The sequence below is a fragment of the Camellia sinensis genome, chromosome 6 (assembly GCF_055761805.1).
Source record: "Camellia sinensis isolate YWXY chromosome 6, ASM5576180v1, whole genome shotgun sequence".
Classification (NCBI taxonomy): Eukaryota; Viridiplantae; Streptophyta; class Magnoliopsida; order Ericales; family Theaceae; genus Camellia; species Camellia sinensis.
Genome location: NC_138966.1, coordinates 69,999,438 through 70,025,703, shown reverse-complemented (window position 1 = coordinate 70,025,703; position 26,266 = coordinate 69,999,438). Strand labels below are relative to the sequence as shown.

At 38.2% G+C, this 26,266-nt stretch overlaps 1 protein-coding gene across 1 annotated transcript in view; it reads right to left on the bottom strand.

Annotated features, from left to right (window-relative positions):
* Positions 1–25,714, bottom strand: part of LOC145792687 (uncharacterized) — a 36,336-nt gene extending 10,622 nt beyond the window's left edge. Inside the window, exons 1-4 of the mRNA XM_082873929.1 lie at positions 25,137–25,714; positions 19,745–19,848; positions 13,519–13,551; positions 12,615–12,702 (exon numbers count right to left, since the gene is read on the bottom strand). Of these exons, the coding sequence (XP_082730055.1) occupies positions 12,660–12,702; positions 13,519–13,551; positions 19,745–19,848; positions 25,137–25,343 (387 nt within the window). The 5' untranslated portion in view covers positions 25,344–25,714 and the 3' untranslated portion in view covers positions 12,615–12,659. The remainder of the gene's footprint in view (positions 1–12,614; positions 12,703–13,518; positions 13,552–19,744; positions 19,849–25,136) is intronic.
* Between the last annotated feature and the right edge of the window lie 552 nt (positions 25,715–26,266).

The window sequence follows — 26,266 nt, the reverse complement described above, 5'->3', positions numbered from 1 at the left end:
GGTCCCCCCCGAGGTGTTTGAGGTGTTGCTTGGGCCTTCTCGTGACTGTTACACGAATTTGGCCACTGATGGTCTATTTTCAAGCCTAAGTGTGAAAAAAAGTGCATTTTTTTGACTTAGATTTCAAACCGGAAGTCCCTTGCTAGTTCCGTAAGTTTCCACAACTTCTATTGGTCCTTCCTGAGGTGTTTGATGCGTTTCCTGGGCCTTCCCGTGACTGTTACACGATTTTGGCTCCTGATGTCCTATTTTTAAGCTTAAGTGTGAAAAAAGTGACTTTTCCGACATAGTTTTCAAACCGGGAGCCCCATGCTAGTTCGGTGAGTTCCCACAACTTACATTGGTTGCTCTCGAGGTGTGAGGTGTTCCCCGGGCCTTCTCGTGACTGTTACACAATTTTGGCCCTCGATGGCCTATTTTCAGGATTAAGTGTGAAAAAAAGTGCATTTTTTGGCTTCGTTTTCAAGTCGGGAGTCCCGTTGAAGTTCCGTAAGTTTCCGCAACTTACAATGGTCTCTCCTGAGGTGTTTGAGGTATTCCTCGGACATTCTCGTGATTGATACATTGTTTTCAAACCGGAAGTCCCGTGCTAGTTCTGTAAGTTTTTACAACTTACATTGGTCCCTCCCAAGGTGTTCAAGGCGTTCATTGGGCCTTCTCGTGACTGTTACACGATTTTGGCACCCGATGGCCTATTTTCAAGCTTAAGTATGAAAAAAGTGTCTTCCTCGACTTAGTTTTCAAACCGGAAGTCTCGTGCTAGTTCCATAAGTTTCCACAACTTACATTGGTGCCTCCCGAGTTGTTTGATGTGTTCCTTGGGCCTTGTCGTGATTGTTACACGATTTTGGCCCGCGATGGCCTATTTTCACAATTAAGTTTGAGAAAATTGCCTTTTTGGACTTATTTTTCAAATCGGGAGTCCCGTGCTAGTTCCTTTGAGGTGTTCCCCGGGCCTTCTCATGACTGTTACACGATTTTAGCCTCCGATGGCCTATTTTCAACCTTAAGTGTGAAAAAATTACATTTTTTGACTTAGTTTTCAAACCGGAATCTCGTGCCAGTTCTATAAGTTTCCACAACTTACATTGGTCCTTCCCAAGGTGTTCGAGGTATTCCCTGAGCCTTCTCGTGACTGTTACACGATTGTGGCCCCTAATGGACTATTTTCAAGCTTAAGTGTGAAAAATGTGTCTTTTTTGTCTTAGTTTTCAAACCGGGAGTCCTGTGCTACTTCTGTAAGTTTCCACAACTTACATTGGTCCCTCTTGAGGTATTTGAGGTGTTCCCCACACCTACTCGAGACTGTTACACGATTTTGGCTCCCGATGGCCTATTTTCAACCTTAAGTGTGAAAAAAATGCATCTTTTGACTTAGTTTTGAAACCGGGAGTCCCGTGCTAGTTTCGTAAGTTTCCACAACTTACATTGGTCCCTTCCGAGGTGTTTGATGTGTTTCCTGTGCCTTCTCATGACTGTTACATGATGTTGGCCCCTGATGGCCAATTTTCAAGCTTAAATGCGAGAAAAGTGGAGAAAAGTGGCTTTTTGGACTTAGTTTTCAAATCGGAAGTTCCGGGGTAATTCCGTAAGTTTCCAAAACTTATATTGGTCCCTCCCGAGGTGTTTGAGGTGTTCCCCGAGCCTTCTCGTGACTGTTAATCGATTTTGGCCATCGATGGCCTATTTTCAACCTTAAGTGTAAAAAAAGTGCTTGTTTTGGTTTAGTTTTCAAATCGGGGAGTCCCGTGGCAGTTTCATAAATTTCCACAACTTACATTGGTCCCTCCCGAGGTGTTTGAGGTGTTCCCCGGGACTTCTCCTGACTGTTAATCGATTTCGTTCCCCGATGACCTATTTTCAACGTTAAGTGTGAAAAAAAGTGTCTTTTTCGACTCAGTTTTCAAATCGGGAGTCCTGCGCCTGTTCTGTAAGTTTTCAAAACTTACATCAGTCCCTCTCGAGGCGTCTGAGGTGTTCCCCGGGCCTTCTCGTGGCTGTTACAAAAATTTGGCCCCCGATGGCCTATTTTCAAGCTTTAAGTGAAAAACATGCATTTTTTGACTTAGTTTTCAAACTGGGAGTCCCATGCTTGTTCTGTAACTTTCCACAACTTACATTGGTCCCTCTAGAGGTGTTTGAGGTGTTCCCCGGAAAGTCTCGCGCCTGTTATACGATTTTGGCCCCCGATGGCCTATTTTCAAGCTTAAGTGTGAAAAAAGTGGCTTTTTCGACTTAGTTTTCAAACCGGAAGTGTCGTGCTAGTTCCGTAAATTTCCACAACTTACATTGGTCCGTCCTAAGGTGTTTGATGTGTTCCCCGGGCCATCTCGTGACTGTTACACGATTTTGGCCCCCGATGGCCTATTTTCAAACTTAACTGTGAAAAAAGTGCCTTTTTCGACTTAGTTTCAAACCGGTAGTCCTGTGCTAGTTCTGTAAGTTTCCACAACTTACATTGGTCCCCCTGGAGGTGTTCAAGGTATTCTCTGGGCTTTCTCGTGACTGTTACACAACTTTGGCGCCCAATGGCCTATTTTCATGATTAAGTGGGAAACAGTGCATTTTTTGACTTAATTTTCAAACCAGGAGTCCCGTGCAAGTTCCGTAAGCTTTCACAACTTGCATTAGTCCATCCCGAGGTGTTTGCGGTGTTCCCCGGGCCTTCTCGTGATAGTTACCCGATTTTGGCCCCCGATGGCCTATTTACAAGCTTAAATGTGAAAAAAAGTGCATTTTTTGATATAGTTTTCAAACCAGGAGTCCCGTACTAGTTCCGTAAGTTTTCTCAACTTACATCGGTCCCTCCCGAGGTGTTTGAGGTGTTCCACGGGCCTACTCGTGACTGTTACACGATTTTGGTCCCCGATGGCTTATTTTGTAGCTTAAGTGTGAGAAAAATGTCTTTTTCAAATTAGTTTTCAAACCGGAAGTCCCGTGCTAGTTCCGTAAGTTTCCACAACTTACATTGGTCCCTCCCAAGTTGTTTGATGTGTTCCATGGGCCTTCTCGTGACTATTACACGATTTTGGCCCCCTGATGGCCAATTTTCAAGCTTAAGTGTGAGAAACGTGCCTTTTTCGGCTTAGTTTTCAAACCGGCAGTCACATGCTAGTTCTGTAAGTTTCAATAACATACATTGATCCCTCCCAAGGCGTTCCCCGGGTGTTCTACTGAATGCTACACGATTTTGGCCCCCGATGGCTTATTTTTAACCTTAAGTGTGAAAAAAGTGCATTTTTGGCTTAGTTTTCAAACCGGGAGTCCTATGCCAGTTCCGTAAGTTTGCACAACTTACATTGGTCCCTACCAAGGTGTTTGACGTGTTCCCACGCCTTCTCGTGACCGTTACGCGATTTTGGCCCCCTGATGGCCTATTTTCGAACTTAAGTTTGAAAAAAGTGTCTTTTTCCACTTAGTTTTCAAACCGGGACTCCCGTGCTAGTTCTGTAAATTTCTACCACTTATATTTGTCCCTCTTGAGGTGTTTGAGGGGTTTCGCTAGGGTTCTCGTGACTGTTACACAATTTTGGCCCCTGATGGCCTATTTTCAAGATTAAGTGTGAAAAAAGTGCAATTTTTGACTTAGTTTTGAAACGAGGAGTCCCGTGCAAGTTCCGTAAATTTTCACAACCTGCATTGGTCCCCCCCGAGGTGTTTGAGGTGTTGCTTGGGCCTTCTCGTGACTGTTACACGAATTTGGCCACTGATGGTCTATTTTCAAGCCTAAGTGTGAAAAAAAGTGCATTTTTTTGACTTAGATTTCAAACCGGAAGTCCCTTGCTAGTTCCGTAAGTTTCCACAACTTCTATTGGTCCTTCCTGAGGTGTTTGATGCGTTTCCTGGGCCTTCCCGTGACTGTTACACGATTTTGGCTCCTGATGTCCTATTTTTAAGCTTAAGTGTGAAAAAAGTGACTTTTCCGACATAGTTTTCAAACCGGGAGCCCCATGCTAGTTCGGTGAGTTCCCACAACTTACATTGGTTGCTCTCGAGGTGTGAGGTGTTCCCCGGGCCTTCTCGTGACTGTTACACAATTTTGGCCCTCGATGGCCTATTTTCAGGATTAAGTGTGAAAAAAAGTGCATTTTTTGGCTTCGTTTTCAAGTCGGGAGTCCCGTTGAAGTTCCGTAAGTTTCCGCAACTTACAATGGTCTCTCCTGAGGTGTTTGAGGTATTCCTCGGACATTCTCGTGATTGATACATTGTTTTCAAACCGGAAGTCCCGTGCTAGTTCTGTAAGTTTTTACAACTTACATTGGTCCCTCCCAAGGTGTTCAAGGCGTTCATTGGGCCTTCTCGTGACTGTTACACGATTTTGGCACCCGATGGCCTATTTTCAAGCTTAAGTATGAAAAAAGTGTCTTCCTCGACTTAGTTTTCAAACCGGAAGTCTCGTGCTAGTTCCATAAGTTTCCACAACTTACATTGGTGCCTCCCGAGTTGTTTGATGTGTTCCTTGGGCCTTGTCGTGATTGTTACACGATTTTGGCCCGCGATGGCCTATTTTCACAATTAAGTTTGAGAAAATTGCCTTTTTGGACTTATTTTTCAAATCGGGAGTCCCGTGCTAGTTCCTTTGAGGTGTTCCCCGGGCCTTCTCATGACTGTTACACGATTTTAGCCTCCGATGGCCTATTTTCAACCTTAAGTGTGAAAAAATTACATTTTTTGACTTAGTTTTCAAACCGGAATCTCGTGCCAGTTCTATAAGTTTCCACAACTTACATTGGTCCTTCCCAAGGTGTTCGAGGTATTCCCTGAGCCTTCTCGTGACTGTTACACGATTGTGGCCCCTAATGGACTATTTTCAAGCTTAAGTGTGAAAAATGTGTCTTTTTTGTCTTAGTTTTCAAACCGGGAGTCCCGTGCTACTTCTGTAAGTTTCCACAACTTACATTGGTCCCTCTTGAGGTATTTGAGGTGTTCCCCACACCTACTCGAGACTGTTACACGATTTTGGCTCCCGATGGCCTATTTTCAACCTTAAGTGTGAAAAAAATGCATCTTTTGACTTAGTTTTGAAACCGGGAGTCCCGTGCTAGTTTCGTAAGTTTCCACAACTTACATTGGTCCCTTCCGAGGTGTTTGATGTGTTTCCTGTGCCTTCTCATGACTGTTACATGATGTTGGCCCCTGATGGCCAATTTTCAAGCTTAAATGCGAGAAAAGTGGAGAAAAGTGGCTTTTTGGACTTAGTTTTCAAATCGGAAGTTCCGGGGTAATTCCGTAAGTTTCCAAAACTTATATTGGTCCCTCCCGAGGTGTTTGAGGTGTTCCCCGAGCCTTCTCGTGACTGTTAATCGATTTTGGCCATCGATGGCCTATTTTCAACCTTAAGTGTAAAAAAAGTGCTTGTTTTGGTTTAGTTTTCAAATCGGGGAGTCCCGTGGCAGTTTCATAAATTTCCACAACTTACATTGGTCCCTCCCGAGGTGTTTGAGGTGTTCCCCGGGACTTCTCCTGACTGTTAATCGATTTCGTTCCCCGATGACCTATTTTCAACGTTAAGTGTGAAAAAAAGTGTCTTTTTCGACTCAGTTTTCAAATCGGGAGTCCTGCGCCTGTTCTGTAAGTTTTCAAAACTTACATCAGTCCCTCTCGAGGCGTCTGAGGTGTTCCCCGGGCCTTCTCGTGGCTGTTACAAAAATTTGGCCCCCGATGGCCTATTTTCAAGCTTTAAGTGAAAAACATGCATTTTTTGACTTAGTTTTCAAACTGGGAGTCCCATGCTTGTTCTGTAACTTTCCACAACTTACATTGGTCCCTCTAGAGGTGTTTGAGGTGTTCCCCGGAAAGTCTCGCGCCTGTTATACGATTTTGGCCCCCGATGGCCTATTTTCAAGCTTAAGTGTGAAAAAAGTGGCTTTTTCGACTTAGTTTTCAAACCGGAAGTGTCGTGCTAGTTCCGTAAATTTCCACAACTTACATTGGTCCGTCCTAAGGTGTTTGATGTGTTCCCCGGGCCATCTCGTGACTGTTACACGATTTTGGCCCCCGATGGCCTATTTTCAAGCTTAAGTGTGAAAAAAGTGCCTTTTTCGACTTAGTTTCAAACCGGTAGTCCTGTGCTAGTTCTGTAAGTTTCCACAACTTACATTGGTCCCCCTGGAGGTGTTCAAGGTATTCTCTGGGCTTTCTCGTGACTGTTACACAACTTTGGCGCCCAATGGCCTATTTTCATGATTAAGTGGGAAACAGTGCATTTTTTGACTTAATTTTCAAACCAGGAGTCCCGTGCAAGTTCCGTAAGCTTTCACAACTTGCATTAGTCCATCCCGAGGTGTTTGCGGTGTTCCCCGGGCCTTCTCGTGATAGTTACCCGATTTTGGCCCCCGATGGCCTATTTACAAGCTTAAATGTGAAAAAAAGTGCATTTTTTGATATAGTTTTCAAACCAGGAGTCCCGTACTAGTTCCGTAAGTTTTCTCAACTTACATCGGTCCCTCCCGAGGTGTTTGAGGTGTTCCACGGGCCTACTCGTGACTGTTACACGATTTTGGTCCCCGATGGCTTATTTTGTAGCTTAAGTGTGAGAAAAATGTCTTTTTCAAATTAGTTTTCAAACCGGAAGTCCCGTGCTAGTTCCGTAAGTTTCCACAACTTACATTGGTCCCTCCCAAGTTGTTTGATGTGTTCCATGGGCCTTCTCGTGACTATTACACGATTTTGGCCCCCTGATGGCCAATTTTCAAGCTTAAGTGTGAGAAACGTGCCTTTTTCGGCTTAGTTTTCAAACCGGCAGTCACATGCTAGTTCTGTAAGTTTCAATAACATACATTGATCCCTCCCAAGGCGTTCCCCGGGTGTTCTACTGAATGCTACACGATTTTGGCCCCCGATGGCTTATTTTTAACCTTAAGTGTGAAAAAAGTGCATTTTTGGCTTAGTTTTCAAACCGGGAGTCCTATGCCAGTTCCGTAAGTTTGCACAACTTACATTGGTCCCTACCAAGGTGTTTGACGTGTTCCCACGCCTTCTCGTGACCGTTACGCGATTTTGGCCCCCTGATGGCCTATTTTCGAACTTAAGTTTGAAAAAAGTGTCTTTTTCCACTTAGTTTTCAAACCGGGACTCCCGTGCTAGTTCTGTAAATTTCTACCACTTATATTTGTCCCTCTTGAGGTGTTTGAGGGGTTTCGCTAGGGTTCTCGTGACTGTTACACAATTTTGGCCCCTGATGGCCTATTTTCAAGATTAAGTGTGAAAAAAGTGCAATTTTTGACTTAGTTTTGAAACGAGGAGTCCCGTGCAAGTTCCGTAAATTTTCACAACCTGCATTGGTCCCCCCCGAGGTGTTTGAGGTGTTGCTTGGGCCTTCTCGTGACTGTTACACGAATTTGGCCACTGATGGTCTATTTTCAAGCCTAAGTGTGAAAAAAAGTGCATTTTTTTGACTTAGATTTCAAACCGGAAGTCCCTTGCTAGTTCCGTAAGTTTCCACAACTTCTATTGGTCCTTCCTGAGGTGTTTGATGCGTTTCCTGGGCCTTCCCGTGACTGTTACACGATTTTGGCTCCTGATGTCCTATTTTTAAGCTTAAGTGTGAAAAAAGTGACTTTTCCGACATAGTTTTCAAACCGGGAGCCCCATGCTAGTTCGGTGAGTTCCCACAACTTACATTGGTTGCTCTCGAGGTGTGAGGTGTTCCCCGGGCCTTCTCGTGACTGTTACACAATTTTGGCCCTCGATGGCCTATTTTCAGGATTAAGTGTGAAAAAAAGTGCATTTTTTGGCTTCGTTTTCAAGTCGGGAGTCCCGTTGAAGTTCCGTAAGTTTCCGCAACTTACAATGGTCTCTCCTGAGGTGTTTGAGGTATTCCTCGGACATTCTCGTGATTGATACATTGTTTTCAAACCGGAAGTCCCGTGCTAGTTCTGTAAGTTTTTACAACTTACATTGGTCCCTCCCAAGGTGTTCAAGGCGTTCATTGGGCCTTCTCGTGACTGTTACACGATTTTGGCACCCGATGGCCTATTTTCAAGCTTAAGTATGAAAAAAGTGTCTTCCTCGACTTAGTTTTCAAACCGGAAGTCTCGTGCTAGTTCCATAAGTTTCCACAACTTACATTGGTGCCTCCCGAGTTGTTTGATGTGTTCCTTGGGCCTTGTCGTGATTGTTACACGATTTTGGCCCGCGATGGCCTATTTTCACAATTAAGTTTGAGAAAATTGCCTTTTTGGACTTATTTTTCAAATCGGGAGTCCCGTGCTAGTTCCTTTGAGGTGTTCCCCGGGCCTTCTCATGACTGTTACACGATTTTAGCCTCCGATGGCCTATTTTCAACCTTAAGTGTGAAAAAATTACATTTTTTGACTTAGTTTTCAAACCGGAATCTCGTGCCAGTTCTATAAGTTTCCACAACTTACATTGGTCCTTCCCAAGGTGTTCGAGGTATTCCCTGAGCCTTCTCGTGACTGTTACACGATTGTGGCCCCTAATGGACTATTTTCAAGCTTAAGTGTGAAAAATGTGTCTTTTTTGTCTTAGTTTTCAAACCGGGAGTCCCGTGCTACTTCTGTAAGTTTCCACAACTTACATTGGTCCCTCTTGAGGTATTTGAGGTGTTCCCCACACCTACTCGAGACTGTTACACGATTTTGGCTCCCGATGGCCTATTTTCAACCTTAAGTGTGAAAAAAATGCATCTTTTGACTTAGTTTTGAAACCGGGAGTCCCGTGCTAGTTTCGTAAGTTTCCACAACTTACATTGGTCCCTTCCGAGGTGTTTGATGTGTTTCCTGTGCCTTCTCATGACTGTTACATGATGTTGGCCCCTGATGGCCAATTTTCAAGCTTAAATGCGAGAAAAGTGGCTTTATGGACTTAGTTTTCAAACCGGAAGTTCCGGGGTAATTCCGTAAGTTTCCAAAACTTATATTGGTCCCTCCCGTGGTGTTTGAGGTGTTCCCCTGGACTTCTCCTGACTGTTAATCGATTTCGTTCCCCGATGGCCTATTTTCAACGTTAAGTGTGAAAAAAAGTGTCTTTTTCGACTCAGTTTTCAAACCGGGAGTCCTGCGCCTGTTCTGTAAGTTTCCAAAACTTACATTAGTCCCTCTCGAGGCATCTGAGGTGTTCCCCGGGCCTTCTCGTGATTGTTACAAAAATTTGGCCCCCGATGGCCTATTTTCAAGCTTTAAGTGAAAAACATGCATTTTTTGACTTAGTTTTCAAACTGGGAGTCCCATGCTTGTTCTGTAACTTTCCACAACTTACATTGGTCCCTCTAGAGGTGTTTAAGGTGTTCCCCGGAAAGTATCGCGCCTGTTATACGATTTTGGCCCCCGATGGCCTATTTTCAAGCTTAAGTGTGAAAAAAATGGCTTTTTCGACTTAGTTTTCAAACCGGAAGTGTCGTGCTAGTTCCGTAAATTTCCACAACTTACATTAGTCCGTCCTAAGGTGTTTGATGTGTTCCCCGGGCCATCTCGTGACTGTTACACAATTTTGGCCCCCGATGCCTATTTTCAAGCTTAAGTGTGAAAAAAGTGTCTTTTTCGACTTAGTTTTCAAACCGGTAGTCCTGTGCTAGTTCTGTAAGTTTCCACAACTTACATTGGTCCCCCTGGAGGTGTTCAAGGTATTCTCTGGGCTTTCTCGTGATTGTTACACAACTTTGGCGCCCAATGGCCTATTTTCATGATTAAGTGGGAAACAGTACATTTTTTGACTTAATTTTCAAACCAGGAGTCCCGTGCAAGTTCCGTAAGCTTTCACAACTTGCGTTAGTCCATCCCGAGGTGTTTGCGGTGTTCCCTAGGCCTTCTCGTGATAGTTACCCGATTTTGGCCCCCGATGGCCTATTTACAAGCTTAAATGTGAAAAAAATTGCATTTTTTGATATAGTTTTCAAACCAGGAGTCCCGTACTAGTTCCGTAAGTTTTCTCAACTTACATCGGTCCCTCCCGAGGTGTTTGAGGCTTTCCACGGGCCTACTCGTGACTGTTACACGATTTTGGTCCCCGATGGCCTATTTTGTAGCTTAAGTGTGAGAAAAATGCCTTTTTCAAATTAGTTTTCAAACCGGAAGTCCCGTGCTAGTTCCGTAAGTTTCCACAACTTACATTGGTCCCTCCCAAGTTGTTTGATGTGTTCCATGGGCCTTCTCGTGACTATTACACGATTTTGGCCCCCTGATGGCCAATTTTCAAGCTTAAGTGTGAGAAACGTGCCTTTTTCGGCTTAGTTTTCAAACCGGCAGTCACGTGCTAGTTCTGTAAGTTTCAATAACATACATTGATCCCTCCCAAGGCGTTCCCCGGGTGTTCTACTGAATGCTACACGATTTTGGCCCCCGATGGCTTATTTTTAACCTTAAGTGTGAAAAAATTACATTTTTTGACTTAGTTTTCAAACTGGAATCTTGTGCCAGTTCCATAAGTTTCCACAACTTAATTGGTCCTTCCCAAGGTGTTTGAGGTATTCCTTGGGCCTTCTCTTGACTGTTACACGATTTTGGCCCCTAATGGACTATTTTCAAGCTTAAATGTGAAAAATGTGTCTTTTTTGTCTTAGTTTTCAAACCGGGAGTCCCGTACTAGTTCCGTAAGTTTCCACAACTTCTATTGGTCCTTCGCAAGGTGTTTGAGGTATTCCCTGGAAAATCTCCATAAGACGGCTGCATGGCATATGCTATACCGTACAAAATGTTGGATTACAATAAAAAGCAAATGTAAAAATGAGGATATAGACACAGACACAGACACAGACAGGAGGGGGGCACAACAATAAGAAATGACTACATTTCTCTAAAGCTACAAGTAGCACGAAGCATAGACAATATGAGGTGCTACATTTCTCTAGAGCTACAAGTAGGCATGAAGCATAGACAATATGAGGTGAAGGAGCACAGGATGGTTTAAGAGTAGCAACGAAGCCAGAAAATATTGTCAAGAAGGAATAACAGAAACTAAGTTATAGGTGCTTCAAAGACAGAAAAAAAACACACACAAAAAAAAAAAAAAAATGAGAATTGAGACCATGAGAAAGGACATAGTTATTCTAAAATTGAAAAAAATATATATGTACATATATATATATATATGTGTGTGTGTGTGTGTGTACTCTAAGAACAACCATACGTAAGAGCAACCATGTTGCCAACCTCAACCCAAGTAACCATGATTAGTCTGAGTTCAGTACATTGGAGTATAAGAAACATCTGAACTATGAAGAATACCAAAATGCTAGAAACACTAAAAAAAAAAAAATACCAACAGAGCGCTTGTACATAGGTCCCACCACTTGGTATGGGATTCACCAAATATTTTGTCTAGTTGGTACGCTTGTTAGTTGTCCTAACATTTTTGTCAAAAATTAAGTGATAGAGATTATATGCTATAAACCATGGAACTATTCCTTGAAAATAAACCAAATATTACAAATAGCATGTGGAATACTTAATATAAGAACAGCCCTTCAGACCTCCAAATGACACGCTGCTTCCATATTGTCAATTGGAACAATTTAAAATTTTCCAAGTCAAACCACACTAGAACCAAGATAACTCCATTTGTGGCATTTTGTTAAAGTGGATCTACTTCAAATTAAACAAAAAGTTAGCTTTTTTCAGAAAAACATCCAATCATGCCTCTTAGCTTATTGGTTGTTTTGGGCCCACTGATACTTGCATTGAATTTATGAACAACAATAAAAGAATTTATCAACAAAAAAAAATTAAAAAAAATACTTGCATTGTAGTATATTAACTTTAAAACTTGGCCCCTGGCAAAAGTTATAATTCTATATGTGACCCAATTGTAGCACTTTTTAAACAACCTTTGCCTAACACATTCCCAGCTGATTTTGTCAGTGTACCTAAATAAGCACCTTCAAATAGGTCTAGCAACCCCAAACGGACCCTCAAAGACAGTTCTAGATAAAAAAATTCAAGTTTTGATACTTGTTGCCTGCTTATCTAATACCTGTGAACTCACATAACCCAACCATCTAAATAAGGGGAACCAACAGGTCAGTTATTCCCCTGAATCTTTCTATATACCAAATCCACATCGTTAATTTTCTTAAAGCATCAGATAGTTCTAGAATATAGCAAAAAGTAGACAATCATACATTGATAAAGAAAAAAACCATTTTGTAATGTAGTTTTGGTGTTTAAATTTGTAGCACATTTCTGATAACTTCAATTGTAAGACATCTGTATTACATAAGGCTGCAGTCCTGAATTTTACTTCTGCCTAAGAATTGCAAACTAGTTTCAATTGGTGTAGTAAAGCTTATCTAAAGGACCATCTAAAGTTGTGAAGCAAAGATTTTGTCACATGACATATATGAAACTACATCAATCATCCTCAATACAAATTATCGTGACAAACATATATACATATTCCACTAATTGGGACTGAAGTGGGTGTACTTTAAAGGGGACGATTGGATTAGTGGTTTTAAATGCAGGCCTAATAACCTTCAAGTAGTGAGTGTGAATACAAGGCAGCTATTTTGTACATAATGATTAAAGGTCAGCTCTGTACCTAGAACCCCATTAATAGGAACTAAACTATGTGTATTTCTATATATAAATATATATATATATACCTTTATTGATCACTTCATTATAAGATCAAAATCAAAACTCAAGAGAATTGCTTACCTCTTCTAACACCAATTTGATCCAAGAATGGCCCAGATTGCCTAACTAAATATGCCAAAAGTTCTGGTACATCGAGCGGTGGAACTTCCTACATCAGATATATAAGAAAAGCAAAAGAAAAGAAAACATTCAGCATAGTGTATTATAGATTGTAGGAAACTAGAATCATCAATATATCCAATCTATGACAAATGTCAATCAATCCTAAGGAACAAACATACTACACCACCACATATGAAATTTTGACTATGCCTATTGGTCTATAATTAAACCTAAGCCTGAGGTTTAGGCATCTACATACGTGAGATGTTAGAATGTGATAAATATTGCAACATGGAACACATATCAAGGACACAATGGCATGTCAATATCCATTACAAAATGGTGTTGAACACAACCACCTTGATAAAAGAAGAAGACGAAGAAGAAAAATGGCATTCATGTCCAATACAAACACCATATTGCAAAAAAATTTGTTTTCCCTGAAGAATGAAACACAATGCTAGCCTTTCAGTCTGCACAACTACAGCAGCATGAACTCCAACAGGACATGACCCTCCCAATTAATGAGTACAACCACATATCATCCAACTAACAACTCAAACATAGGATGTATGAAAAGGATTACAATAAACGTTGGAATCATAAGATTCATATTATTGACGGCTGAGAAAACAACATCCAGTCAACAGTGCTTATATGACTATTACGTCATTGTTGAAACAACTCTCCATTTTTTAGAAAATAAATAAATATATATTAAATAAAATTCAATATTTTATCTCCTTTTCTTCCCCTAGTGCCTTCAGAAAGAAAATATAGATTATAGACTCAAAAAAAAAAAGTTTTAAAAAAATTAACACATTAACGAATGATACATGAAGAGGAGTAGTTCAATACTAACCTTTGAATCAGTTGGGTCCTTGTAGATTGCTTTCTGCAAAATAAATAATTGGGTAACAGATTAATAACGAACATATGAATCCAGCTTGCAATTCTAACGTAAAATGAAAAATAAGTAGATATGCATCAATTACTAACAAAGATAATGATCAGGAAATTCTATCATCTAGAAACAAGTTTATACATTATTACCAAGCATTCACTTCCTATATTGGAATGAATCAAAACACATGTTATAGTTAGCAGCAACATTCGCACTAATCCTATGTTCTGGCCTTCCTTTTAATGAAAAAATGTTTATGCCTTAGGACATAACTAGTTCCATGCATACCTTCAATGGACATGGTATGCCACTTGATGCATAAATATTGATCCCAAATAATAGCCAGCCTCGAAAGAACATAACAAGAGTACAAGACTGACAATGTATGAAACTTAATAGTCAAAACTACTGCATTTACTGCCATGCCAAAAAATCTCAATTCAAATTATAATGGATCTACAATGTTGACTTTCAGAAAACAACTAGTTGCGTCTCTCAAAAACGGAAGGAGTGATAAGAGTAGTAAAAACATTTTTACGCAGTTTGAACAGGGTGACAAGAGAAGTAAAAACATTTTTATGTAGTTTAATTTAAACAGGAAGATCCAACCTTGTGAGATCATTCCCTGTTGAATAAACCATGTTGGGAACTTTTAGAGATGCATACTTAGGTGATATACGTCGCAATGTCCCGTATTACCTTGCATGGACCAAGGATGGAAGAATAAACAGCAATCTACAACTTTAAGAAGATCATTTTTTATTGAAAATCGTAAAAGGCAATGAGTCTCATGAAGAGCCAACAAAAAATATACATAGTTTTGTAAATAAGAAAAATCCAAAAGAGCTTCAACAGGGTGCAAACCGGAGTACATGCAGAGAAGCAAAAATGACACACAAAAAATATCTTTAGAATTGACCAAAAAAGTCCAATGATCGTAGCAAACCCCTATAGGCCACACAAATAAACTGCTTAAAAGAAGGGAAAAAAATGCGTCCATGGTCACAAACACCTCACTCCTTGAAATGAAGTCCTATACCTCTCCTTCCATAGACAACAAAAGAGGCATTAAGGGGACACTTCTTAAACTACATCCTCACTTGCTCACTCTAGACCAGCAACTGGAGTCCAACAACTCTTAACACAAACTTTGGCATAAAACACGCCATTTGACAGAGGCAAAATGTAGCACGGACACGGGACATGACACGGACACGACACGGACACTCCATTCTTACATTGTGCTAATCTAACATGTATCGCCCTTAATACCAGCCATGCTTCGCCGTGGAAAAAATCATCGCAGCCACTCTATGGGAACATTTACTCTGGTGAAAGTTTCCTGCAGTTGAAATGCAAAATGTCATGCTTTTTGGTAACTATACAGTGCCATTCCTAAGGATCAAAATCTACGTATATCCCATGATCTACGTATATCCCAAATTTTAGTTGACTTGTATAAATCTTTCTTAGCCAGGCTTAAAATATAACCCTAATAAGCCCTCATCTATAAACAGGGTTTTATTTCACATCTTTTGGTCAAACGACTATTGCAGTAACATTTCAAATCAAAAATTAATTTGACAATGCTAAAGATCTAGTGATTCAGATAAAGTGCTAATGCTTCACACTTAAAATGTTGTTTGGCACTTGAATAAGGTCTAGAGGAGATTTAGCCCTCAAAATGGAAAAGAATTTGCTTAGGATTGATAAAATAACATGACAGAGATTATGAATTGTTCATTTTATTCAATTAAACTAGTACAAATTTGCTTTATGCCAATCAATTCTGCAATCAATATAATAATCAATTAGACACACAAAAGGATTCCCTTTTTCTTTTCTTTTTTGCTTCTTCCTGTCGAAAATCAAAATGGACAAAAACCACAGGACCCCGTAGCCAACCAATTCACCATTAGTAAGGGAAAAAAAAAAAAGAAACAACCCAACCCTAACCCAGTTCATATGCCTTAGGTGTTGAATCCTAAAACTTGTTAGCGTGTTTCTTATACCACTAGAAATCGGTGATGTTTGTTCCTGAATGGTTGGTAGAGTATCAAGCATCCATGATACTCTGTGAATTCACCACAAATTAAACGCGATCCACCATTGACTAGGAAATCACCAAAACAAACTTGAAATGTATTAAAGTGATGTAAAACGCATATTAATCTATTGATAGTGCAAGCGAATATGGATGCTTCTCTTATTTGACAAATTTATTTTGGTTACAACTAGTTTAATTCTCCTCCCATACGAAATTGCTGGTCCATTTTAACTATTCCAAACATCCCAAAAAAATCATCTATGTTTTTTTATTTATTCTTTCTTTCAATTTGTAGGGAAAAAAATACATTATTTATTGACCCTACTAAAAGGCATGAATGCTGAAAATTGACAAACAGTTGGGGATGGAACGAGTATTTATAAATGAGATGACTTGAAGACCAATCCCATCCAAAATCCAAGTTAAAACCACCTTAGACTTTGCAAAATCGTTGGCCACTGCTCGAGCCATGAAAATCCCTAGAGATTGGGTGTCTGCTTCCACTTGAGATCTCAGTTTTTTAATAGATGGAAACAAAGTTGATTGAAAACTCACAATTTTCATACAATGGAAGATTTTTTCTTTCAAGCTTGTCCCTTAGCTATCCTTCAAGTCAAAATTTTCCTATAAAAAATTGGATATGTTGTGGCTAAAATTTTTCTTTATACTTTTGTTTGGATTTGACTTGCTTTCATATGTATTTTTTCTTCTATGATTTTGCTAAGCAGTCAAGTCACACAAGGAGGGTTCTTTCCATTCTAGTTGCTCCCAATATGTATTATTATTTCTTCTATGATTTTGCTAAGCAGACACAAAGGAGGAATAAAATGATTGATATTTGCTCCCAATAGGTATTATTTCTTCAATTGTGATTTTGAAGGTTGGAGCTAGTCCTCCTATGCATTTATACATCAACTTCTCAGCACACCAAAATCCCATCCAATCAATTTCCATTTGATTCAAATTCTTGTTAGCCCTCCAACACATAGGAGAATATAATGATTGATGTTGGCCCTCCAGTACTACTAAATCAGTGACAGCCTAAGTTTTCTAATCCAAGATTAAATAGTCTGAGAATTCAACATGACCAGCCTTAAGACAACCAACTTTATTTTGTTCATGTTATATCTCAAGGGGGAATAATGAAGGAGAATTTTCCTCTTCCCGGTAGATAAAATCCAGAACGAGACACAAGGAGAAATCCCGGGCAAAAATTACATAACAGGGAAAAAGGCCAAACTATACATCAACCCATAAGTTAAATTCTTTCGGCAAATCAATCAAGAAACAAAAGAAAGAGATTCCTAATAGTATTTATCAAAAGAGAGAGAGAGAGAGAGAGAGAGATTCCTAACAGTAATCTACGTTACACGGACTCGGGTGCGGATATCGGGTATGGGTGTGCATCTAAGGGTCGGACACTTTAAAATTAAAAATTAAAAATACGTGGATACGGATCCAAATTAGGATACGGATACGGAGATACACGTTAAATAGTTATTTTTAAATATATTTATTATATGAAGATGAGTTTAAAAAGTTTAAGGAATAACAAATTTTATTAAAAAAATAACAAATAAATAATGAATAAAAATTATAAACATTATTTTAGACATAAAATAAATTATATTATATATGATAAAATAAATTATTTTAATTTTAGACATAAAAGTTATGTTATTTATGATATATTATATTATATAATATTTTTTTGAATAAATAATATTATATAATATGAATAATATTATATTAATATAATTTATATTATATATAATTCAAATTATATTAAAAGGAAAAGTCAGAGACCTATAGAAATAAAAATTGTGTTAGCTTCGCAGAGACGACGGAAGGGGAAGACCTAGAAAATTGGTTGGTAGAGCAATGACTTCGCAGAGACGACGGAAGGGGAAGACGACGAAGAGAGTCCGAGATCGAGATCAAAGGGGAAGACGACGAAGCACAGTACATCGACTTCGGAGATCAAGCTTCGCAGATCGATCAACTTCACAGATCGATCGATGATCTGCAACCGATTGAAGTCGAAGGCCAGGTTCTCTCCTTGCTCTCTTCTCTTTCGATTCTTCTGCCGTATCCGTTTCTAAGAAGCTGTATCCCGGCCGTATCCCGCACCCGTACCCATGTTGTCTCGACACAGGTACCTTCGAAATTCCAAAGAGTCCGTGTAACATAGGTAGAGGGAAAGAAACTTAAGGCAAAAGAAGATGGGCAACCCACCACAGGAGCCGAAATACATAAAGAGAGGCTAGGACAACCCTAACAAGGGTCGACTAGGCCAGAGGAGCCTTTGGCTGAAGTCGAAACAGCTCTGTGGGACCTTGGCTGGTTCCCACAGAGACTCAGAGGCAACAAAAGATGGGCAACCCACAAACACTCATCTACAAGAGCCAAAATACATAAAGAGAGGCTAGGACAACCCTCACGAGGGTCAACTAGGCCAGAGGGGCATTCGGCTGAAGTCGAAACAGCTATATGGGACCTTGGTTGGTTCCGACAGAGACTCATACAGGATGGGTGGTGATAGGTGATGGCTGGTTGGTGGTAGCGGCTGTGTGAGTGACGGTTTTTAGGGTTTTGGCTACCATATAATTTAAGAGAATACAAAGCTTGAGTGATGATTATGAAATCATCACCTTTTATATTAATCAATCAACTATTACAAAAGGAAGCCCTAAGGCAATGATTAAGGAATCACCTTTTATATTGATTGATTGACTGACTGATTAAGGAATCACAATCAATCAATCACAATCACAATCACAATCTAATCTAAATAAGGAAATATTCTAACAGCTTCTGCTACTATAACACCCATCTCAAATCATAACAATTGTTCACTTTGAGCTAGGCCCTCAAGGGTTTAAAGCATGTTGTTACTTGGAAGGAATATGAACTCATTTATATAGCCCAGGAACTTCTCCTACCTAGACGATGTGGGATGGAATGTGATGTACAATAATGAAAGTGAATTCACTTATATAGCATACTTAACCTAAAATAATAACCATATAAAAATTCTTTGACAAGGAGGAGTAATGCCCTTGGACTACTGCACGCACTTGAGTCAATAAAGGTGAACACTTTTGCAAGTGTCCCAACAATTGTTGGGCAAGAATGGACATAAGAGCATAGTCAACAAGTATTCATTATTGTCTAAACATCTATTCAACATCAAAATTGCCAAGTGAAAGAAATGTCCTCAATATCATTACCTTCTATTTGGGCAAGTGTACTAATGAAGTTTTACCAGTAAATACACTAGCTATGTACTAAACGGAGACGAGGGAAAGATGAATTGAGCACTCACAATACCCATAATTACTGTAAAATCCAATGACAAATTAGCTGACGTTAATCAAGTTTTTGAATATTCTACTGAAATCAAACCTTCAAGTAGCAAGGCAAGACATTGTTGATTGCCTAAATTTCAGTTTTCCCATCCTTTCTGGATAGTTCCTAGCATCCTAAATTTCTAGATGAAATAAATGAACATTCACCTTAAACATGCTTTCATATTATGCCAGCCAAACCACATGTTATGAGTATACTTGAAACAATGGCATTTGGATCCTGTATGCACAGCGACATGCAAATTGTCTTATTATTGACTATATTGACACTTACGATATTTAACTCGCAAAGACAACAATTCTATCAAAAACTTTATTAGTCACATTACTCTCTGGATAGTTTCTGATCCAACTGAAGATGAAGCATTTTCCATGTGTCTTTTCAATAAAGTAGGTATATAAGAACAACATGCAATCATTTATTTATCTGAGCTGTGAACTCCCGTCTCTGTTATTTGTTCATAGCGTGTAATGGACCTCTCTAATAATAACTAAAACAAACATGCAATGTATAACAAGTATTGCAGGCATGCACAGAGTGATCTTGTATGCTCTGTCTAAACTGAAGTCTAAATGCTTCATTAGCATGTTTTTGAACAGATACTTCATTAGCCTGTTTACTAATGCCAAAATTAAGGACATTTTGCATCATCGATACTAAATGTACGTCCTGGACAAAACAAATATATAAAGGGAAGGAAGTGTCAATCATAACATATGTATCAGTCATATAGTAAGTTAGAGCTTCTCGGAGCAGCAATGAACTCACCTAACATTGTTTGGGGTAAGCTCATTGAGTGTTGATTCAATAATGGTTGGGCTGAATTTAGGGGGCAGGGATGACCCCACTAGCCAATCATTAGGAGGATACAACTGCAAAATAATTTCAAACGAACAGTTGATGTCAGCAAAGCAAGTGACTGCTGACTGAGTTTGAACAGGATGAAGATGGGGAAAGAGAACAAAAATTCAACTATTTAATTTCATGTATTTGTTTAGCAGGAGAAGGGTGGAAAATACAACAAAGTTAAATATCTTATACAACCCACACCAGAATGGCAACTTTGCTTCTAGATTCTTACAAAAAAATACAGTCACTTTTTTCTCTCATTAAAGTAGACAACTATTGTAACTTTTTCACAAAAAATTAAACCAAATACAAATGAGAAAATAAATTTTCCTTTCACCTTTTCTTTCACTTCACTATCTATCACTTTTGTTTTCCATCATATTTTTTACTTAATCAAATGGACCCTCAAGATTCTCATTGAAAAGTTGAAGTGCAAAGCAAGAAGCCAAAGAAAGAGAACCAGAGAAAAGCTAAACTTCTTAACTACATCTTGTAAAAAAATAAATAAAAAGTGAAAAAAAAAAAAAAAAAAGAAGAAGAAGAAGAGAGAATCAAAAGCTACACTCCAGTCAATCAAAGAAACGTCTCCAGGAAATATCGAATTAGTAGTGGCTTATCTCCAAAAACCGGCTTTGTATGAATTTCACTTGTCAAAACAAGTCTAAGCTGAGATTGAGCCTAGCTCCTATGCTACTGAACCAAGCTCAAGCTCCTTGTACTTGGCCGGCTTCATCTCATTTACAGTCTAGATGAAGTGGGAACCTTCACCTTCATCTAGCACAAGTTAGCATAATAAACTGACTCAGCTTGCTTAATATTCAATGATCCAAACTCATCAAGGCAAGTGGTGGGTTGCTCTTAAATTATCCTCCAACAATGCTTCACTGCAAAAAGTAGCATCAATCTTTTCCTACTTAAATGGTACAAATAAAATTCCACATAAAGACTTAAATATATAAATAAAACCATCAAAGCAATCATGGCTTACTAAGCCAAACCAAGCCTTAGCAAGCTCATCAAATAAATTGAATTCTACACCATTTATAAGTGAACTGAAGCTTGTACCCTATACAGCTTTCTGTAAAGAATGCACCACGGACAGTAAAAAACAATAAACATCAGGAAAAGAAGAAATTATACCATTCAAAACCAATCAACCACCTCTGAATTCAAATGACAAAACTTTTTTTTTTTTTTTTTTTTTGATCAGCAAAAGCAGAATTTATTGAATAGATCAAAAAAGAGGCAAGGATGAGGCATCCTCTACAAGTAAGAAAACACAGAAAGAAAATGCATCTCCACAAAACAAAAAATAAAATCCAAAAACAACTCCTAATCCAATAACCACTTGCATATTCATGCCACCGTCATCCATCTAAGAATAATCATGGGGAGAATTTGGCTAACCATGGGCCATGCAACTTTTCAACCCCCAATTAGTAGATAAGTGGGATCTCAAGGATGAAAAGTTCAAAGGATAAATTATTTATCAAAAAAAAGTTCAAAGGACAAATCAAAAGATGCGCAGCTTATTCATTATTTCATCCTCTTGGAAAGAAGATTAAAAAAAGAAGACTATCAAGACATAGCACAAGGATGGTAACTGAGACTGGTACAACATCCAAAAAAATGAACATTCTGTCGACAAAAGAATTTGAAGAGGGTTGCACATGCTACTTTTATAAGTATGGTGGGAACCGTATGTTAAAAATGAAATTGCAATTGACATTTCCTTTTTCCATTGTTATAAAATCCTGTTTTCTCATAAAGTTTGTACAAGAGACTATCAGGTTTGAAAAAATTTTGGTCATCATTGAAAAGAATATACAAAATAAAAATAAAGAAGATAATCCAAATTCTTAATTAAAAATCGACACAAAAATAAGAAGAAAAACATCTCCACAAAGGTAAATAGCCTAAAATTGCAATGCTTTCTAATGCAATATCATGCACAAGGATCAAAATTTTGTTGCAGCACGACATTTAAAGACTCCGAAAAAGGAATATCTAGTAAACATGCCACAAATGCAATGGAAATAGCAAAAAAAACTTTGAAAGACAGGTGAACACTTGAAGCACAGAAGAAGATTTATTAATGCATATTAAAATAATTTCCAACAGCGCTATTACAGCAAAAGCACACTTAGAACAGTTTCAAAGCTGATATTCTTTTGTACTATAAAATAATCATAGACAAAATATAACGTTGTCATATGAACTCAACATTTTAACACAAGTAAAACAATTCAAAATAAAGGTCATAGCAATTAGAAACTAATATTCCAAAAGATCTTCCAGTTATTCTGATATTGGTTCACCTCTTCTCCTTATCTACTTATTCTCAAAGAAATTCGAGAATTTTTTATGCATGTGCTTTTGGGTTCTAAAAACTCAACAATAAGGCTAAAATAATAATAACCTTTTGTTCTTTTTAGACTATATTGCTGTCGACAATAAATTCAAAATAATAATAATAATAACCATCCCAAACATTTTACGAGCAGTTTTCAGTTTTTTATGAAAAGTTTATTTTTATGAATATCAGCATTTTGGTTTTGCAACCAAGCTTTATTGTACTAGAAAGAAAAGACATTCAGCTAATTCCATGCAAAGAGAATTTTCATTTCTGTACAAATAAAATAGATTCAAAGAAACTTTGATGTCAAATGCGTTGTCTAATTCCCCTGCTAAAATGAATATAGAGACCATCACTCTGGTCCACTATTGCCATATATGACCAAGCTTTGAAACCATACTGTTTAAAGTCTCATTTTCAAAAGAGATGCCTACAAAATTAGGGCCACCATTATACAGAAGCTCCAACAACTCAAGGAACTAGACTATCTAAACCAGTAAAGATCAAGTTATTGCCCATAAACTACGCATGATACGAATATGCCGACACAGGAAATTTCCAAAATATCAAGACATAACACAATAGTAATCCAAAAAAGGGTTCAATATCAAATGTTTCGACTCCAAAATAAAAACTACACCTCCATTAAAGATTCTCCTGTTGTGCTCCTAGATGCATCACCAAAAACAAATCACTAAAGACTCCGGCCCATTTCTTTCTTCTTCCCTTTTTTTTTTTTGACAAGTAAATATATTAGGAAGGTGCCAAAAAAAGGAGCACAGTCACCACTTTACACCGGCTATGTTTGATTTCGGTTTGGATTAGGCAGATAAGATACCCCCGAATGTGTAAGCCAGGCAAAGGCATTTTAGTCATTCACATGCAAAAGAGTTATCCCCGGTTTAACTGTCCCACCCCTAGGACAAAATAATCCCTCATATGTAGGTAAAGGGGTCACGTGGGATTAGCTATTCTGAGCAACTTTTGCAGTACCAAATGTGGGATTATTTACGAAACAACACAAGGATGAGGGAGGAGTCACAAGTCACTACATCTTAGTTGCCAACTTCATATGCAAATGGAAATACAGCATGAGTTACGTCAGACAGATCAGTAACAAAGGCACATACGCTTCCACAGTCCACCATTAACAGTTGGCCTCTGAAAACTCTCACTAATAAAAGCCAACATAACTTGATCATTCATTTAAGAATGGAAGTCAATGGCTTTCATGGATGAAATAAATAGACTTGGTTATCAAAAAGAGGACAAAACATGTTCTTCTTCTCATGCAATATATATATATATATATATATCGAGCTTTTTTTCTCTTGCTAAAAAAATAAAAGAACAGAATTCGATGTACATCATGTACTAAACAAGCTCTTAAATACTTAACACTGATAATTAAACAGCCAAGACATAGATAAAAGATACTTGCAAACTGCCTTCAGACACAAAGAAAGAAAGAAAGAAAAAAAAAATTCAATGAAAAGGAAACCACAGTGCAATCAATTTAAGAGTTGGGAATTTACGAGATTACTAGAATGTTCTACGAGAATTTCACACAAATTCTACAGATACAAGTTGAGAATTCAAACAACTAAATTTGGCACAATTAATATGTATATATGTAAATATATAGCACATATTTATTGATAAGGATGGGGGCCTATTAAACTACTGCCATCAACATCAAATTGCAAAATTAACACCAACTTATATTTACATATGTATCCACCGAAATTTTCCATTATTAGGGTGAGCAAGTTTGATTATCATGCCATGTCAAGTTTTGATGCATTTTTTTTTGAAACATGATTTAATTTTTATTTTTAAATAGATCCGGCTGTATAAATAAATAATGTAACAAAAGGACATAATGTTGAGATTAGGATTTATGGAAACTAGTACTAAGTACATAAGGTTGAGATTAGGGTTTCAAGGAAATGGATTCCCCAAAATCAAATTATGAAAGGTTGGTCCCCCTAATGCAATCCTTGAAGTCTGCAACTTTTCCTCAAGTCACAAAAGAGATAATCATAGTAAACCAAAAGCATTTTAGATTCTCAAAAGCCTATACCCCAAGCCCATTAAACTAAAATAATCAACCCAAACAAACTTTTTAATCCCAACTAAAAAAAATCTCAACTCTAAAAAGCCAATTAAAATTTTTTTTGCCAAACCACAACATAATATAGATATAATATTTATTGGTGGGCCAGTTTTCTAATTGAATCTTTGTGTAATGGGTGCAAGCCACGCACCCATTAAACTGAAAGACTAAAATCTTTATTATCTGCTTGGTTTGTATGATATTTGGTAGCTTACCTAACTTAGTGTGATTTGATTGTTTCCATCATGTAAACAAAAATTGGATGTGAAACACAGAAAATTTTCTATTGTTGATAGATTACCCTTTGGGGCTTTGTCATTGAAAAGATGAATATTATCAGAATTTGATATGGAAAAACAAAACCATGGTGTATTAATTTGTTAATCTACTCTCAGAAAGACACAGCAGCGTGGGGATCAAAGGGCTGAACCTGTCAAACTTTGAGCAGTCAATGGCACCAACAACAAGTGTAATTCAAGATTTCCGGTATATATATGAACTATCGTTTTTATTCCGTTTTTATTATGTCCATGTTATCTTAGGTTAACAACAATGTGATTTGGGATTGCAGGATTCAAAATAAAGGTGAAAAAGATACTTGCAAACTGCAATCAATTTCAGACACAAAGAAACAAAGAAAAAAAAAAAAAATCAATGAAAAGGAAACCACAGTGGAATCAATTTCAGAGTAGGGAATTTACGAGATTACCAGAATGTTCTACGAGAATTTCACACAAATTCTACAGATACAAGTTGAGAATTCAAACAATTAAATTTGGCACAATTAATATGTATATATGTAAATATATAGCACATATTATTTATGTAAAATTACTAACCTTGTCAACTGTGGCGAAAATGGACATGTTCCGTGACCTCCCAATCCCCATCCGGGTGGATGCTGCCACAGCAGGAAGAAGCGATTTCCTCCCAATCGTTTTTTTAAATTTTTTTTCCCCTAAACGTCTCTCTCTCCCCTCCCCCATTCCCCCCTCTCTCTCTCCCCCCTCTCTGTTTCTCTCTCTAGGGTTTCCCTGCCCTCCCATGGCTTCTCACCTCACTTCTCTGTGCAGGTTTCTCTTCAAATCTCTCCTTCTTCGAAGCCGTTTTGGGAATCTTCAACGTTTATGGAGTGAGAGACATGGTGAATTCACATAATTTGACGGGGGACGATGCTGGATCTATCGTTGGGAAGAAGAGAACGGAGAGGACGTTGAATTGGGGGTTCCGTTGCCGAAGAAGGCGAGGGATGGAGGCGGATTGGTTGGGAATGTGAAGAAAGTGAAGGAGGAGGAGGAGTGGTTCTCACTGTCCATTCTAGAGAGAGAGAGAAACCCTAACCAAAACTTTTCAGAGAGCGATAGTGGGTTCGGGATGTGAGGTTAATCGCAAATGAGGAGAGAGGAGGATAAAAAGATATAGCCGTTGTTGGGTGCCAAACACACCCCTCAAAATTCTAATAAAAATCCTCATAACCAAATTCTTTTGAAATTGTAATTCTAATAAAAAAAAATCAAAATTCAAAATTCTTTTTTAAATGTGTAACCAAAAACACAACTTAAAATTTAATTTAAAATTCTTTTCAATTAAACTCTTTTTAAAATTTTATTTAAAGAAAAATTTTAAAAAATATTTTTTTATTTTATGTTTTAAGATAATGATTTTATTTTTTAAAATATTTAATTTTTTTTAATTTCAAACAAAAATTGGATGGCCATATATATCTAAACCACAACAAATTATTTGGCCAATACTTAAAAAAATAAGGGCAAATTACAAACACCCTCTCGAGGTTTGGTGAAAATACAGACTCCCCCTGAGGTTTGAGAAATTAAATCCTGCCTCCTGAAGTTTATATTTCCATAACAAATTGCCCCCTGAGGTTTTTATTTTCATACAAATTTCTCCCTAATTTGATATGCAAATTTGACCTTCAGGGAGCAATTTGTAATTTCTCAAACCTTAGGGA